The following is a 19099-nucleotide window of genomic DNA, read 5'->3' on the forward strand; positions in this document are numbered from 1 at the left end:
CACACACACACACACACACACACACACACACACACACGTCTTTTAAAGGCTCCTGTAGTTCTCACAATGGACGCAAGGAAGTTTTAGGACGCCAGGCAAAAGTGGACCGCTTTGCAGAAATGTCTCGGGGTGAGCCCTCTGCGTCCCTGGCTGGCTGGGGGCCTGTTAAATTCTGTTAAAACAAAATAATCTAGAAAAAGGGGGAATGACAATGTAAATGTGCTCGAGGACCTTCACCATGCTTTTCACTCCCAGCAAAAGATAAAAACTCAGAGGCCAGACAGGGGGTGGGGGTAGTCAGTGGAAGAAAGTGAGTTACTGGAAAGAATACCCAAAGTGTCTAGATTTTTCCTCATCTCATTGCTTACCAATTCCATGTGAATGGGAAAGAGTGGGAAGAAAAGGAAAAGCCAAAAAAGAAAAGGAAAACCAGAAACAAACCACCAAAAAAAGCCCCAAAACGGGAATGAGAAGAGATTCCCGAAAGAATGGTGCTAACAGCCCTGCTTGCTGATTTAACAAAACCTAGACTGTCCTGAACCTCCGAGGTCTCTGAGGCACCGAGAAGCTATTGCAAAGCCACGACGGACGCTGCCTCTTGCTGGAATGATGACGGAAGCTTTTACGAGGCCGATTCTCCAGCGAGAGCTCTGGGGTACCACGGGCTGGCTTTCCAATTAGCCCATTTGTACCCACTTAAAAGGAAATGAAGCTTGTCTCCTTCCGCTGTCTGGGGACCCTCATTTCAGGCAGCAAGGACTCTGGCAAAGAATGTTAAGTGGTACCTTTTAGCCTCCAAACGCTACCGCACTCCTCAAGCAGGGCCTGACTTTTCTACTTCAGTTGCGTGTATGGCATTGATCTGAAAGTACCTGGAAAGAAGTGACCTTGGCATTCACCCTTTGCTAGTCTTGCTATGACGGGTCCACACACTGGTAAGATAAAGGGCGTGACGTTAAAGTAAGTCTCACACACGAAGCAAAAAACAAGAACAAAAACAAAGAAACCCACGCCTGGATTTTAGAGAGACAAACACCAACAAAAACCCTCAAACGGTGTCCAAGTGGCAGAGCTCGTGGATGTTTTCTAAAAACGACAGCCGAACAGGTGGTGCAGACACTGGGTAGAGGCCACCCTGGACGTGCTCCCGTCACCGGTATCCTCACTCTCCAACCCCAATAAAAGCTAAGACCGGTTAAGCCCTTAGACCAAAGGGCCACGTCTACTCGAATACAAAGATCGGCTACCACCTCCGGTAAGGCAAACCACACCTAAAGCACAGCGACAGGAATGTTTCTGACTTTGCTCAACTGTAAATGACCCTGAAGGAAAGCACAAAACAGCAAGACAATTTATATACACGTAGAGTCATAGCATCTTTTCATCATGCAACACTGGCTCCCCACATCGGATTAAATAGAATAGTCACGCATATCGTCTATACACGTCTTTTCCTCCCTCCGTGAATACACGTGTGCTCGTCCTTGCCCAGGTCTCCAAGGCCACACGTGGTCACGGGCTACACTTGCTGCGTAAGAGTCCAGTTTGGATCTGCTTCTTGCTTAGGACACGTTCTGGGTCTTCTCTCAATTTTTCCGGATGTCCGCATACACCACAGACTCTGACTTGTTAATCTTGTCACTGTGATGTCCGCCAGAGTGGTCTAACTGCGCATATATGACTGGGCCCTGGAGAAGAGAAGGACAGTTATTAGGGATCTGGGGAAACGGGTGGTCCCTTCGAAGGCAGGTGCAGAAGCAATCATTAGAGTGATAACATTAGGGTTCCAGAGTAAAGGGTTCCTTCTTCGGAAGGTCTTCCAGAAGATCTCTTAGGAGCAGGATGTCTAGGACTGACTTTATCACCAAGGCTGGGCTGCTCTGGTAACAGTTAATGCTGGTGCCCAGAGGTGTTACCTTACTCTGCGTGGCTGTGTATCTGTTTGGGAGTTTCTATACAATGCAATATTCCTCCTCAGGAATTGCCCTTATGTTAGTCCCTGTCACAGGTCTCCTCAACCCTTGGAACTGGGATCCGAGGACGAAGATGGGGACTTGTACCAACCTGAGACCCACGGACGCGGTGAGCCTCAGAATGTTGCACGTAGGAAACCAGTGTGTTGGATGCCAGCAAAGTCACGAACGATTTGAACTGGTCGCTTTGTACAAATAGGTGCTTAAAAACACTTCAAATATTCTCCCATGTACATACCTACCGTATAATCCTTTTAGTCTGATCCTATCGTAACCAATAAAAGTACTGCTTCTTTAATATTTAAGGGCAGGTAACTATTTTTCCTATTTCAAAATAAAAAACCAAGAAGCTACGATGCAAAGAAAACCCTGCACGGACGAGTGTAGAAGAGGTCCTCCCCTCGGCCTCAGCAGGGAGGAAGGGGGCTGCAGGGCCCCAGCGGGGGCAGCCAGGGAAGGTGGGCTGCGGGCGGGGGGTTGGGTGGGGGGGCGGGGCACAGTGAGTTCTTGGACGCCTGGGGAGGAGGTCTGAGCAGAGGCTGGGGTTTCAAATATCAGACCGGTGCTTGCATTTCATGACCCTTATAGACCCTTCCAACCCAGAGATTCTAAAATTGTAAACAACAACAAAATGGCCCCGACTGTAAAAGAAAAGTCCAATCTAACCCAAAGTCAACTCTTCTCCCCATCCAGGAAAACTCTCCTTGAGAAGTCGAATACTGTGCTTAATCTTCCAACTTTGGAATCATAAGCTCGGTAGCCAAAAGCCTGTGTTTCGACTAAACATCCTCATTCCCACCTAGGAGGCCCACAGCGTGCATCCCCCCGGGTGTCACGGCGGATCCTGGGGGGTGTGGGCACTCGAACTCGAACTGTGTCTCTGGCCCGCAGCCTGCCCACTAACAGACGGCGATTGAGACCGCTGTATAGACTGTCCAGCCGACGGCAGGTGCACGAGTGAGCCAGTGGAGATCAGCTGCTCTGCCCCCCGACCAGAAGACCCACCCAACCAACCTAGAGAATTGGGAGCCGAATAAATGGTGGCTGTTTAAGCCCTTATGTTTCGGGGTGGTTTGTTACACTGCATTAGGTTTAACTGACACACTAGGGGAGTGGAACAGAAAGAGAACAGAGAAAGCAAAGAAGAAAAAGAACACAGAATAATGTGAGAATCAGTCAGTAAATGTTAAAATACCAATTAAGGCCTCTCATGTGAGACAGTGCGGTCTTTCATGACAAGAGGACACAACAATTTGTTGAAAGCAACTGGGAAATCACTAAAGAATAAAAGAAACTCCCTCCTGTTGATGGGTTTGGTTTTTACAAATTGCTTACCACTATCCAATGCCCTCGCTCTCCTTCCCTCTTAGAATAGGGTCCTGAGGTCAGGGATTTTGTTAGTTACGTGCCTAGAGCAGTATTGGGCAGACCCAGTAGGTGCTGGGTGAAGGGCTGGATGACGTAATGGAACCAAAGGACTTCTGGGATGTAGGTCAAGATCAGGCATCTGCTGGCAGGTCTAGTTCAGTCTAAATTTTTTTTTTTAATGTTTATTTTTGAGAGAGAGAGACAGAGCACAGCGGGGGAGGGACAGAGAGAGAGAGGGAGACACAGAATCTGAAGCAGGCTCCAGGGTCGGAGCTGTCAGCACAGAGCCCGACGTGGGGCTCGAACCCACAGACTGAGCGATCATGACCTGAGCCGAAGTCGGACGCTCAACCGACTGAGCCGCCCAGGCGCCCCATAAGCCTCTTACTTAATTTGAAAGCCACTTTTATTCAAGCTTTCTGTTACTAAGTCTTCCAATTATAACAAAAACGGTGACCAAGGACAGACAAATAATACAGCAAACTTAATGTCCTGCCCGGGTGTTACATCTTTTGTAAATTTCCTTGTTAGTGCATTCTGGATGCTACTGGTCTTCTGAGAAGATAACATGGAGGTATTTACTCATCCAAGTGGTCATTACTAATGCTATTAGATAGGATGACGCCTGCAGGCAGGAAATGGAAGGTTTTGCTGATCAGGGAACATGTCACGGTAGAACCCTTGGAGGAAAGCACCAAGGGATCGTCCGCAAATATTCCCATCCACACCCCTACTTCACCGACCTGATTGCTAAGGTGGGCAGCAACTGCCTAAACCTGTTCTTATAAAGCACAGTGCACCAGGGGCCCTTATAATTAAATACAGAAAAATGAGGGGCGCCTGGGTGGCTCACTCAGTTAAGCGTCCAACTCTTGATCTCAGCTCAGGTCTTGATCGCAAGCTTGTGAGTTTGAGCCCCACACTGGGCTCCACAATGGGCATGAAGCCTACTTAAAAGAAGAAGAAGAAGAAGAAGAAGAAGAAGAAGAAGAAGAAGAAAAATGAGAAGGTCAACTTGCCCTAACCCATCATTTCAGAGACGAGAACAGAGACGAGACGCTGAAGTTAAATAATTCTCCCCAAGTTAACACCATTGGCTAGACCCCAGAGTCAGTGCTAGTTTGTAACACATCACTAATTGTTTTTTAAAAATTTTTTAAATGTTTATTTATTTTTGAGAGAGAGAGAGAGACTGAGCATGAGTGGGGGAGGGGCGGAGAGAGAGGGAGACACAGAATCCAAAGCAGGCTCCAGGCTCTGAGCTGTCAGCACAGAGCATGACACAGGGCTCGAACCCACTGACTGTGAGATCGTGACCTGAGCTGAAGTTGGACGCTTAACTGACTGAGCCACCCGGGCACCTCACACATCATTAATTCTTAAAACACTACCCTGAAGTTTATCTAAATACAAAGATTTCCTCAAGGCTGTTGGTCAGGGTATTAAAAAACAATAATGACAACAATTATTCGTTAGGCTATGTATAAAAAAATTCTCCACATAATGGAAAATCCTAAAAATGATCTCAACACCCCAGGAGACTCGAAGGTTCTCGAGGGCAGGGCCTGGGTGTTAATCACGCCTGCATCTCCTGTGTTCGGCCCACACTGCACGTACGGTAAGCGCTCACCTGTGTGTGGAAGTGATCAGAACATGCAAAGGGATGATTAGATTCTTTAATTTTTTTTTTAAAGTTTTTATTTATTTTGGGGACAGAGAGAGACAGAGCATGAACGGGGGAGGGACAGAGAGAGAGGGAGACACAGAATCGGAAGCAGGCTCCAGGCTCTGAGCCATCAGCCCAGAGCCCGACGCGAGGCTCGAACTCACGGACCGCGAGATCGTGACCTGAGCTGAAGTCGGAGGCTTAACCGACAGCGCCCCTTGGGATGATTAGATTCTTAAAAGAATTATTGTTTGGTTGTGCCCAACTTATAAAACGTATTTAATCTCCTAAATTCCCTAATGAGGTCAAGTTTCTCAAACTGTGAAAACCATTGTGGCCTTAGTTTGAACAAACTGAAGACACAGCTACCATAAAGGATTCTGGAGAGAACCTCCTCCATTAAATACTCTGGGGCTCTGAAATGTATGCACCCCTGAGACATAAGCTGAAGGTAGCGTGTGGTGGTGAATAAAAACACACACCAGGGTCACCTGCTAACGCTCTACGGGGCTTGCAGAGTAAGTGAAGCGAATGTTTTAACCTCAGGGTGACATTCCCTGTTGTAAGTTGACACGCCCACTAAACGCAAATCTAAATGAAACAAATACTAGAAGATACATTTGCTAGGAAATCACACGGTCCACTTCCAAGCCTTGGGTTAACTGGCACAGGATTGGTAAATTCCAGAAACGTGCAAGGCAGAAACTAGTTTTAACAAGCACCACTGGAAACTAAAAAGTTTGGTAGGCAAGATGAAAATAACCGAGGAAGACCCAGGGGACTCCAGGTCCATGCCACCTGAACAGAAGCCCTGCTTTACAACAGGACGGGGAGAGCGGGGGGCCTTCAGGGGTCTGCACTGAGCCCAGAGGAAATAAGCCAAGAATCGACTATGAGGAACACCCCCAAAGCTAACCTGGTGTTATCTTGCAAATGTCGAAAAATGCCAATAGAGATCGACACGGTGCGTGAATTCTCACCAACCTCTAGAAAATGCCATAGAGTCAGGCCTGGGCAGAACCCTGGGGGGCTTACTCACAGGAAGTGAGGCAGTCTCTGACTCCAGAACAGCAGGCACGGCTGGGGGAGGTGTCTGCACTGAAAACGGGGTGGGCGAGTCTGCTTCCTGAACAGTGAGCCCTCATCTCTCCTTCCTCTGTTCAACTCCCAAGCCGGAGATCAGATTTCCTTCTGGAAAAATTGACTAACTCGAGAGAAAGGACCCTCTGCAGCTGACACTTAGAGGCCCCGAACTGGAAAACAGCCAGCACTTTATACAAACAGTGAAGCCCCCCCCCCCCCCCCCCCGCCCCGGGAAGCTCTATCTCTGCACAAAGAGCTGATCAGATTTGAGTACCTTACTTTTCAAATGATTTGATTTATTTTTGAGGGGGGGAGGGGCAGAGCAAGGGGGGAATGGGGATCCGAAGTGGGGTCTGAGCTGTCAGCACAGAGCCCGATGTGGGGCTTGAACTCAAGAACTGTGAGATCATGACCTGAGCTAAAGTCAGACACTCAACCGACTGAGCCACCCAGGCGCCCCCAGATTTGAGTACCTTAATTAAATATGATGGATAGCCAAGGATCATTGGGCATTTGAGTAAAGCTTCTAATATGAAAGACAGAAATAATAAGAGAAAAAGGCAATTCAAAAGAAACAGCAAAATCAAGTGATGGGAGAAAACATTTACAAAATCACATAAAACAGAAGAAAAAATGATATGCTGAGAGGTAAGACTATGCATTCATGAAAACAAGTAGAGGACGTTATAATTAGAGAATAAGAAATAGCTCTTGAGGGGTGCCTGGGTGGCTCAGGTGATTAAGCGTCCGATTTCGGCTCAGGTCATGATCTCGCGGTTTGTGAGTTCGAGCCCCGCATCGAGCTCTGTGCTGACAGCTCGGAGCCTGGAGCCTGCTTCAGATTCTGTGTCTCCCTCTCCGTCTGCCCCTCCCCTGCTCATGCTCTGTCTCTCTCTGACTCAAAAATAAATAAAACATTAAAAAAAATTTAAAAAAAGAAATAGCTCTGGAAAATAAAAAGCTGAAATTTAATATTCAATAAAAGTTGAAGATAATAGTGCAGAAATTTGCTAGAAAGCAGAACAAAAACTGCAAAACAAAACATAAGAAAACTAAAGGACTGATTTGGAGTTGGTCCAATTCCTGGCAGGAATTTCCAAGAAGAGAGAACCGAAAATGGAAGGAAGAACATCTCTAAAGAATAATGGAAGAAAATCTCCTAAAACTGAGGGACACAGTTTTCAGATGGAAAGAGCCCTTGGAGCATCCAGCACAATGAATAAAAAAGACTCACAATTTTATAAAATTTCAGAACACAAGGGATAAAAAAGATTCTGAGAGGTGGAATAAAACCGCTACCAAAGAAGCAGGAATCAGAACGCAGCAACTTAGCACTGGAAGCTAGAAAAATCGACAATGTCTCAAAATACTGAAGGAAAACAATTCATAACCTGGAATCCTACCCAACTGCATTATCGAGCACGTCAGAGGGAGGAGAGTAAAAACAACTTTAGACATGCTAGAAACAAATGTGTTATCTTACAGTTTCGGAGGCCAGGAGGGCTAAACTCAAGTATCAGCAGGGCTGCGTTACTCTGGGGGCCGTGGGGGGATCCCACCTCCTTGTTCTTCCCGGCTTACGGAAGCTGCCTGCACTCCTTGGCTTGAGACTCCGTCCTCTATCTTCAAGGCCCAAGGTATAGCATCTTCAAATCTCTCCCTGACTCTGACCCTCCTGCCTCTCTCTCTCACAAGGACCCCTGTGATGACACTGGGCCCGCATGGATTATCCAGGAGAATCTCCCCATTTCAGATCCTTGATCAGAGCTGTGGGGTCCTTGTGAAAGGTGAGGCAATACCTTCCACAGGTCCTAGGAATGAGAATCTGGACACCTCTGGGGTCATTATTCTGTTTATCAAACAAAGCCTCAAAATTTTTATCTCCTGTGCATCTTTTCTCAAGAAGTTATGGATGATATGTTCCACTGTGACATGAGAATAAACTAAAAAGGTGAAGACCTGAGGTCTAAATAAGAAATGAGTAAATGAAATTCCTTGGGAGAGGAGGCCCAGGATGACTGCTCTGCAGCAGCCTAAGGCACAACAAAGCTAGAAGATTCTAACAGGTATGTCTCCAAAAAGAAAATGAAACCAACAGAATATGTGGCATGTTTGAAGGTGTTCCAATTAGAGAGTTCTGAGAAGGAATATAAATATGTACTTAGAAAACTATGCAAACAAAAAATGAGGCAAATATTGGCTCCGTGAAAAACAAAAAAGTATAAAAGGAAGCATATATATGTGGTACAACAGTGAAAAACAGACAGGTACATGTGGCACTGAAATATACCTAACGACAGTGAGATACACACTGGGGAGAGGCTGTGTATATATATGTATGTGTACAGAGTGTGTGCTGGGAAGAAAGGCTGGGAGAAAAAGAAATGTATGTTCTCATTTTTCATAGTATGGAGTCAGTAGATAGTATCTAAAATTGAAGTACTGAAGTAGCAATGTGATAAAGTTGTTCAGAAACATGAAGAAAATATCAGAAGAAATAGTGAAAAGAATAGAAAGCGTTTGCTATTATTCTTTGATTTTTTTTCCTTACTCCCTTCTCTTTCCTTTCCTTTCCAGACTCCCATCAGATTGTTTGATATTGTCCATTTTCACTCGTCTGCCCGTCTCTTCATGCTTCATTTTGGATACTTTCTATTGCTGTGTCTTCAAGCTTACTGATCTTTTCTTCTATAGTGTCTAATCTGTGGTTTACACCATCCAATGTTTTGTTTTGTTTTATTTTGTTTTGTTTCCACTTTGGTCTTTTTTATATTTCCTCATTATGTCAAGGTTTCCTTTACATCATTCAGGTTATTTAGAAGATTCATCATACTTGTTTAAAAGTCCTGGTTCTATGAATTCCATTGTCTGTCATTTCTGGGTTTGTTTCTGTTGGCTGGCTTTTCTCTTATTTATGTTTTTATTTTCTTGCTTCTCTGTACGCGTGGTAATTTTTGACTGGTGCTGGACTTGGTAAACTTTGCATTGTTGGGTGCTGAATTTTGTTGTATTCTTGTAAAGAGTGTTGGGTTTTGTTATGGCATGCAGCTAAAATACTTTCTTAGTTTGATTCTTTAAAGGCCTCCTTTTACGCTTTGTTATGGCAGATCCACAGCATCCTTATTCTGGTGCTACCTTAACCCCACTACTAACGCATGACCATTCTGAGGACCACGACCGATATTCTGTATATTATGAGTTCTCTGCACTCTGGCTTTTAGGAACACAAACAATTCCTAGCCCTGTAGGATATCATATAACCTATTGCTTTTCAAGTGGTTCTTTCTCTGGTTGTAGGGTCTTTTCTCCCATGCATGCAAAAAACTATACTCAGAAAAGGCTCAAGGGAGCCCCACCACTCCAGATGTCTGAAACTCTCTTCTTCTCTGTGTAGTTTCTTCTTTGCTGCAGCAAGCCTAGCTATGTTGGCCTCTCCAAACACTGACTTCTGCCTCCTCAATTCGGTGAGACAACTGAGCTCCATTTCTGTTTCTTCTCCTGGCACTGCAGTGTGGAAACTGCTTCAAGACAGTAAATTCAGACGATCACAGGACTCCTCGTTTCCTTTCTCTTAGGGAAAACAGTACCATTCAACCTGTTTGCCAATGTCCCCAAACCATTTGTTTCCTAGTCTGCTTTCAGCAGGTGAGCAACTCCCACAGCACTTCAAAGGCAGAAAAAAAGTTTCCAAGGCTTTTTAGATCTTAGGCCCAACTCTCAAGCCTTTATTCACAACCCTATCTCATTCACAATCCAAATTAGTGTATGTGAGGTATACTGTGTTATCCCAAGAGAGACAGACAGACTAGGAATAAGTCATGAGCCCTGATGCTGTTATGACAGAGAATGTACGGTCTAGAAACTTGAGCTCTAGCCCTAATTCTGTTGTTAGCTGGGTATGAGCTTTTAGTAATTTAATATCACAATGCCTCAGTTTCCTCACTATGTATTAACACCTTTACTTCCTTTTGAATCCATCCGACCTCTAAAACACCTCAGGGAAAAGCTGTAACTAACCAAATTCCTTAGGATGCTTTTGACCCCAGAAGAACAAAATTGCTCTACAACAGAATTGTATATACTAAGCTGTGGAATTTTTGCCACGCCACAATTACAGTTACAATAGCATAGCCAAAACACAGTATTAACCGTGATGCTAGATTCTGTGCTAAGTTCTAAATAAAAGTTCTTTCTCTTCTGTACTTCAAAAAAAAAAAAAAAAGTATTTTTTTTTTTTTTTATTTAGAGGGAGAGAGAGCGCACAGGAGCAGGGGAGAGGCAGAGAGGGAGACCGAGAATCCCAAGCAGACTCTGTGTTATCAGCGTAGAGCCTGACGCAGGGCTCGAGCTCACAAACTGTGAGGCCATGACCTGAGCTGAAATCAAGAGTCAGACGCTTCAACGACTGAGCCCCCAGGCGCCCCTTCTGTACTCTCTATAAGAAGCAGAAATTGATGCCTTTCCTTGTTCATCCAGCCTACCAGTTATCCAGATAAATGTTGACTTTCAATTTCTTCTGAAGAATTCACACAAAATAATTTTTTTATTTTCAATACCAAGAATATCAACTCTTCCCTGCGAATTCCTGGTCCTATAGAGGACCTCAAAACAGAATCTAGGTCTTTGGATTTATTTCCTTAAGCAATGAAGGAATTACACCTGCCAAAGCCGTTTCCTAATTTCATTCGGGCCCGAGGAGCCACGTTATTGGAGAACAATCTGTTAGTGGTGCTTGCGATCCTCCCCAGCCAGCGTATTTCCCCTCGTCCTCTCTTGCTCTGTTTTCTGTCTTACTCCGCTTCTGTCTCACGGCTCAGTGTCCTCTCCTGCACCAGGCAAGTGGCAGAGAGCACAGGGCGGCGGGCAAAAGGGCAATCAGCCGTTACCTGGTGAGATCCAGAAGGCAGGCTCTTTACTAGACCCTCTGTGTCGCAGGGGGACTTCCGGGGAGCCTGCTTAACCGGTGAGACACTCTCTGATGTACTGCAGCTGATGAGTTGGCAATGTGGAGAACAGATGTAAAAAAAAAAAAAAAATTAATTAAAATAAAGGGGGAAAAATATAGAAACGCAAGTGATGACAAGATGAAGCCGCAGATAGAACAAAACACGACAGAACGATGAGTGTCAAAATGATCACAGATCTTGAGACTTTTTTTTTTTAATCCCTGACACTATCTCTTGTAAGTCAGTGAACCTCCTCTGGGCTAAATACAGAAACCAGTACAGTGCCATCTCTTTGCCTCACTGTGCAATAATCCTGTCTCCTGAAGGGCCTCTGGCTATAGTGCCCGTTTATCCTCTGGCCGCTTCGTGTGTTTCTCCTGCCGTCACTCCTCTGGGATAAAGGTTTACGGGAGTAAGCTAAGCCTTCGTAACAGCAATGCAAGGCGAGCCCCTGCTGAATTTATTTCCCGAATTACAGATCCACATCGAAGCTGTAGTCTTGGCTCATCTCATTCCTTTCATTCCCTAGTTCCCCATCTTCAGTGTCCCCCGCCAGAACTACAACCAAACCGAAGAAAACCCAGGAAGTCATGAGTGATAAGAAACTGTGGAATGCCACATCACACAGGCTGGACTTTTTCAAGGGCCCGGGGCGGGGGGGGGGGTGGGGGGGTGGTGGTCTTTAACAACAAGGATTATCTCATAAATAAAGAAGGGAAGGCAAATGCCGGGAGGGAACTCTTTAGGGATTCTCTATTGGTACTTGTCAGAGCTTTAATCCTTTCGGATGTATTTTTAAAGAAAATCTTAGGAGTTTGGCAAGGTTCACGTTCAAGTGTTGTTACGAAGACCGAAGCCAGCTGTGTGTTTAAGCTGCGTCTTCTCTGAAACGGGAAGCTTTGCATCCCAAATGAAAATGGTCTGAGTATCTAACACAGAGAGGGTCTCAATCACAACACAATTCATGCATAAAAGAACACTAAAACACACACACACATACACACACACACGCACACACACACACACACACAAAGCCATTCTACATGAGGAACATATATATTCGGATAATCGTACAAGCCCCTAGGAAACCTGACAACCCAGTTTCACTGGGCTGGTATGCTCGACAAGTTGCCAGTGCAAACGCAGGACGTATTTGCGGACAAACCATAATAACTGTTGGGTTAGCTCGGAGCAAGCTAGTTAGTCGTCAACAAGGGAGATGGGCTGAATACGTACACACGAATGTTAACAGCAACGGGCGATGTGATTAGTTACCATGTGTCTAGTGTAGGTGGAAGGAGACCCCAGCCCTGTTACAGTCCCAGTGTGTCGTCTATGTCAGCTTTTCTTAAGAAGTGGAAGATAAGCAGGATCTGATCCCGGCACACCAAGGTAGAAAAAGGGAGGGGGGAAAAAAAACCGAAGTAAGAAGAAAAGCAGCATTCACGACGCCATGCAGGATTCGAAGGCACGCTCTTCTGCCCCTTTATTAACCCCAAAGCGAAGAACTACAGAGGCTGGTATGTCCCCATCCTAGATTAGTCTCCCGTTGAAAACCAACACTCCGGTTATATTTCCTCGTAAAGCACTCACCATGCAAGGGGGGGGAGATACAGTCGGCAGAAGAGAAGCATTCCGAGCAAACAGTATCTGAATTTGAACACTCGAGCTTGTTTAAAACACGGCACTCCTAAAGCCGGGCGCAGAGGGGCCCGGGTTCCCGCCGTCCACGAGCAAGGGGGCCCGGGGCATGCAACCCTCTCAGATCACCGTGCCTTCGGGCTGGGTAAGCCGCGCCCGCGCACGTGGGACCCGGCTCGTGCTACAACTGGAAACCAGCCTCCGCTCAGTCTTACCCCACGAGTTCTACATAGCTTACATGGGTCAGCTGTCCAGCTGGAGTCGGGGAGAGAGAAGGTCCTCAGTTAGGCACACACCCTCTGCTCCAAGGGAACAGCCATAAACAAAAAGAAAATCTATTCCCCTCTATGTTTGGGTGCCCAACTTTTACTGTATCCCAGTTTGGATGGGTCCAGCCATGCACTCCAGAATGATCAAAGCAATACAGCTGCTTACAGAAGTACAGAAAGGAAAACCCCTCATCATCATGTCCGTCAGCTGAAGCCCTTTACTGGCTTCACTGCACCAAACCGAAGAAAGGGACACTGATCCCTCTGAAAGCAGGGATTAGTGTCACAGCCCACGTCTGACAGCAGGCCACCGATTTCTGCGTGCCCATGTCGGCACGCCTCTGATTCTGGTGTAAATGCAAACAGTAAGTAACTAATTCTTCACAATTCTTTTTCCATGAAAAACACAGGCAGTTTTTGATTCCTCCCCCCACCCACCCCCGCCCTTCCCCCCCAAAGCAGTGCTACTTACCCAGTGTAGTCTCGTTTAGAGTTTCTCCTTCTATAGAGGACAGCCAGGATCACGCTGATGAGCAGAGTGAGCCCTAGGACCACGGCAGTAACTATACCCACCACCACCCAAACTGGAAACACGGGCAAGATCTCTAGAGAGAAAGAACAAAATCGTTTTAAGGTGCTTTGCTACCAAGAGAAGACGTGGGATTTTATGAAATTAGTAAGCGAGCGCTTTAGAGGCGACCACGTCCTCTTTTATCGTCCGCGTTATGAACTTCTGGTGTCTAACTGAGGATGTACACGTCCTAAAGAACGAGCTTCAGGGCCAAGCGTTTCTGCACACACAATCCCTCCCTTTCAATGCTCTGAAGTCAAAGAAAATCCAGGGTGTGAATTCACCTCAGTGTGCTCTCCAACAAAGCAGACTTTGTCTCAAAAGGAGACACCAGAACCTGCATTTCCTGCTTATTTTCAAAAAAAGGAAGAAAAAAAAAAAAAAGGAGGGTTGGGGGGAGAAAGAACTGTACTGTTTTTGTAAACGTTGAAACTTTCTCCTGGAGAATGGAGAAGCAGTATTCATCTTCTCTCCCGGTGCCCACCCCACCCAAGCACAGCGGATTTGGTCTTAACTTCTGATAAACACCGAAAACTGGACACTCCCGAAACCGGACCGGCAGGCTCCAGGTATCCAAAGGAGGAGGCCGGTTGCTACAGCTGTGTGAGTGTGGCTCCCCGCACCCTGGCACGTGAGGAGGGACCACAGGTGCACAGAAACAGGGACATAGCTAGCACAAAAACGCCCCTTCCAAATACACCCAGAGATGGAACTCTTGTTCTCCAACTAAACCGGAGATAAAGGGGGCTGCACCATCACTGCCGAAATACTCAAGAAGTACCTTTCTCTACAACATAGAGCCTAATGTGTCCTGGCTGGACAACAATGTCAGGAGGGTTCTTGACATCACAAATATAGGTGCCGTTGTGTATAAACTGCATATTTTCTATGTTGATTGACGCATCTTTCTTGTCGAGGTCTCCAGCCCAGCTGATTCTGTCCTTAAACGGTGGGTAATTCCCAGGATACACCTGCCCTTGCGAGTAGTGGAAAAACTGCAATTAGAAAAAAAAGAACACATGAGATTTTCTAAAGGCAGACGCTCTAAACTCTGTAATAGGCATGCTGTGTGTGGAAGGTTCTTTTTTTAAAAAAGACTTCATACAGAAAGAAATACAACTTCGTATCACAAATAAGCTATGGAATCTAAGCCAGACCGTTTAGAAATCACAGGGTTCAAGCCTATTTCAGTGGAAGAAATAAACTCATGTGTCATCTTAAATCTTCGCAATATACCCCTGATGTAGTGATTACTGCCCACTTTTTCATATAGAAGGAAAAGGAGACTCAAAGAAGCCATTTGCCCAAGGTTACAGTGATAACAGGTGATGAATCCAAAGTCAAAGTCAGGACCATCTGACCCTTCACAGCCAGTGATTGTCATCGTGACAGAGCCTGTGAATCCAAAAGTTTCAGTCTGGATTCATGAAGTTTACTACTTAGTTATACAAAGACATGAAGAAAACAAAGCCTAAATATGACAGATCAGTTAGTCTGATGGGTTTCTCCCTCTTAGGTATCAGTTTCCTCTGGAAATGGCATGGGTGTGTGAGTGGAAGCCCAGACACCCCCAATGTTCTCGCTTCTCTTTGAAGAGTCAGACTCTAGCTCACTCTTTCCTCACACCTGCTTTTAGTCAAGGAACTCCTTCCTCAAAGAAAACGTCGACAAGGGCTGGTCAAGCCCAGCACCTTGGAAACTAGATTAAGGCCTGGCAAGTGGGGATCTATCCTGATACCTGGCTTCAATCCAAGCATCTCGGCAGGAGGCCTGATGCCTTTCTTCTTATTCACAGGTCGGGTGATAGTGGGGCCAGGCAAACAAATCAGTAGGAGTCAACCACGAGCTCCACAATAACTCAAACGGAACGTTTTCAGAACCCTCTGAACACAGCAAATCCTCCCTATGATCGCATCCATTCCTAAGATTTAAGGACCATTGATATTTTGGTAACTCCCCAGCCCCTCTCTCCATCCGTGATGTTCCCCTGAGCCCTAGAATCTCCTCACCCAAATGCCTACTAACTTTACAACCCAGCTGCCTACCTCCAAATTTATCACCTTGCTCTGTAACCTCCACCTTCCACCTGTGTGTCCCACCTCAACGGGTGGATTATTCCAGTCTCCCGAACTATAATCCTGGAGTAATCCTTGATTCCTCTACCTTCCTTCCCATCCAGTTAATCTCCACCCAGTGAATCCTGTCAATTCTACCTCATACCTTTCTCTCTTCTCTCTACTGAAGTCCCACTGATAATACCTCATTTCATGCTCTCATCATCTTGGACTGTGGCCTCTTTACTGGCCTTGATCTCCTCTAACCCACCCTCCACAATGCCTAAATGATCACTAGAAAATATTAATAGTAATAATTACATTATTATCATTTATCAAGCATATACCCCTATGCTTAATATAATCTAAATGCTTGTTAAGAACTATGAAGGCTCTCAGGAACTAAGATCTGGGTGGCTCAGTTGGCTGAGCATCTGACTTTGGCTCAGGTCACGATCTCATGGTTCAACGGTTTGAGCCCCACGTCGGGCTCTGTGCTGACAGCTCAGAGCCTGGAGCCTGCTTTGGATTCTGTGTCTCCCTCTCTTTCTGCCCTTCTCCACTTGCACTCTGTCTCTCTGAAAAATAAATAAATGTTAAAAAAAAAAAAAACAACTATGAAGGCTCTCGGATTTTACCCTCCTTGGAAGTCTGTTAGAGTTTTTACTAGCTTGGAGATGATCTCATAAGAGAATGGAAGCAAGGCTGAAGTGTGAAGCTGGAAGTGACCTGTAAGACATTCTAGACAAAGCGCTGAGTGTTGTTGGCAGTGGGAAACTGGGCTTTCCAACGAGAGGAGGGACAAGGTACAAGAACTATTGTAGGGCTATGAACCTCGTGGAATGTAAGGTTGGATTGAAAGATGAACAGAAGTGGAGGAACAACCAAGGGGGCTACTGCACTAGTCCTAGCACGGTTTTTATCACGTGAGGGAGAGCAGAGAAGCAGGAAAGCTGACGAGCGCTAAATGTCAGAAATCAAAACAGAAGACCCAGCAAACATTCGTATTTCCTGGGGTGGAAAAGAAGTGGGAGCAGATAGGGAAGGGCAGGACCAACATAAACCCCCATAAGACTCAAGATTTTAAAATTTGGGTCATTAGACAAACACAGCTACCTGAAAAGAACTAGCAAAGAAGGTAAACAGAGGGGAGAAAAGACGAGTTCCAGCTTAGACATGGGGACTCTGATTCCACGGCCCAGAAAAGGCATCTGTGGTATGCCGGGCTTCAATTTGCCTGAAAATCTGTGAAAATCAAAAGCATCCTGCTCATCTTCTTATACACGTTCTGACACCTGTGAGTTAAAAGATCTTCCATCAATAGCTAAGCATTCTGGAACTACCTGTAACCAGGCTGGTGTGGAAGTACCAATGGGTTAGCTAAATACACTCATCAAAAATACAGCATGTTCTTTATAGTAAGTCTTGAGGTATGTTCACCTGCCTTGACCCCCTCGGCAAGAATGTTTGTAGAAAGAAACATTATTGAAAGAAAGTTATTACCATTGGACATCTTCCAGGGGATGTTTAATTTGCTGTAGACTCAACAATGCCCCCCATGTCTACTCTGACCAAAGACTTCGGCTGGGAAACCCTCGCAGGTTTAAACAATTCTTCAGACTTTCTTGAGTAAACCTACGCGTGCTTGCTTTTGCCTCTACAGGAAGCATGTTGTGCACTGAGGCCACATTTGTGTGAAGCAGCAGTAAGTTTTCCCAGGGGTGTGTGTGTGTGTGTGTGTGTGTGTGTGTGTGTGTGTGATGCCTGCTCTCACTCACTCCTGTGCTACCACACACAGAATCACACCCAGCCGGACCCGGTGAGCACTCCTGGACTTGACCTCAGCCTTCCTTCCTTCTTGGTACAACACCCAGGGCTTCCTCCTTTTTTATATAAATCCTGGGGGACACAGGTCCACCCAAGAATTTGGAAATCGGGTACATATTCCAACCCAGTGCAACCGAGATTTTCTTTTGGAGACTTATTTCAACAGAAGATACATAGCTTTGATAACGTCACATATGAAACGGAAGCCACTGAGGCTAAACATAAAAACGGTTTTATTTCAGGGGCTATAGTTATCTCAATGCACACCCCCAAGTTTTCCCAGAGAAGACCCTCAGGAACTCAGGACCTAGAGACAATGGACAGGTAGTCCCTCTGTTCTTTAAGGAAAGGCATCAAGGGTAAATTCTTAACACAAGGCTTTCTGCAAAAAAAAAAAAAAAAAAAAAAAAAAAAAAAAAAAAAAGACGCTTCAAAATGTCATAGCAGCAGCTATGAGGCAGATAATTCCCACTAGAGTTTCTAAGCTGTGCCTTCTCAACAGGGGTGACATCTCCCCTGGGGGGGGGGGCAAATACTGGCTCTAAGGGCAAGGGAGAAAGAGAAAAATACTTCGATCTTTTTACACATAAAGCACAGATATGCAATGTATCTGTAGTATTAAAATTGCATGGGGCATCTGGGTGGCTCAGTCGGTTGAGGGTCCAACTCTTGATTTTGGCTCAGGTCATGATCTCATGGTCATGGAATCAAGCCCTGAGTTGGGCTCCGTGCTGAGCATGGAGCCCCCCCCCCCACTTTCTGTCTCTCTCTTTCTCTCTGTGCCTCTGCCTGTGCCCTGCTCTCTCTCTAGAAAAAAAAAAGCCAACAAACCTATAAATAAATGAATGAATGAATGAATGAATGAATGAAGTTTCGTAGATGGGGGGCAGAAATTGGGAAAAGTGTGTTTTAAAAAGACTCCTTAGGAAGGTGATCATGAACAAAAAGACTGAGAAACAGTGCTTCAAGCAATCCCTAAAGCCTAGAGTTGGTTATCAACAAATGTTTCCATCTGAGAGAGAAAGAACATGTAAGGGAAAAAAACAGAGTAACCAGAGTGCAAGAAAACGGGGTGTGAATGATTCCAGCCCGGATGGTGTGACGACTCTTGGAGCAGGTCCCCAGGCCCTCCCCAGCCTGTAAGTGGGGAGAAGTCTCCTTCCTCGTGGAAGGTGAGGGGGTGATGTGAGGGGTGTAATTACATCCGGGTGAGGACCAACAAGGTAACTCGTCATCATGCAAGAGAAGAAGTGGTCGGGAAGAGAAATGACAGACTCTGTCCCAGCTGCGCACGGACAACCGGGACTGTGAAACACTGCGAAAGCACATGCTGATACTTAAAGGACGGTCAACACGCAGACGGAACGGAAACACGGTGAGTTATGCCTGCTAGCCACCTCAGGAACTAGACCTAGCAGGAGCAGACTTGAACAATGTCCCCCTGGGCCCTCACAGCAGCCCCAGAAGGTGTGAGCATCCCCCCTCTTTGGGACAAGAATCAGGATGGTCGGTGTTGAAGAGCCCCACGGCTCAGCCAGCACCCGGCTAGTTACTAACTGGACCTCGCTTTCGTTCTGCCACTCACCTTAGTCTGAAGTCACCCACAAACCATTCCTTTTTTTTTTTTTTTTTTTTTAAGAGAGAGACAGAGGGAGGCAGGGAGAGAGAGCACATGCGCACCACGCGGGGCTCGATCTCACA

General features: G+C 45.9%; 1 protein-coding gene across 1 annotated transcript in view; it reads right to left on the reverse strand.

The window, feature by feature from the left end:
- The window catches only part of MPZL1 (myelin protein zero like 1), a 72538-nt gene continuing 53439 nt past the window's right edge, over positions 1–19099 (reverse strand). Inside the window, exons 6-9 of the mRNA XM_047076470.1 lie at positions 14299–14512; positions 13419–13551; positions 10977–11079; positions 1–1688 (exon numbers count right to left, since the gene is read on the reverse strand). Coding sequence (XP_046932426.1) covers positions 1587–1688; positions 10977–11079; positions 13419–13551; positions 14299–14512 — 552 coding nt within the window. The 3' untranslated portion in view covers positions 1–1586. The remainder of the gene's footprint in view (positions 1689–10976; positions 11080–13418; positions 13552–14298; positions 14513–19099) is intronic.

This window comes from Lynx rufus, unplaced genomic scaffold, assembly GCF_022079265.1.
Source record: "Lynx rufus isolate CCGP_SWC_20201006 ecotype Redwood Valley unplaced genomic scaffold, mLynRuf1.p SCAF_15, whole genome shotgun sequence".
Classification (NCBI taxonomy): domain Eukaryota; kingdom Metazoa; phylum Chordata; class Mammalia; order Carnivora; family Felidae; genus Lynx; species Lynx rufus.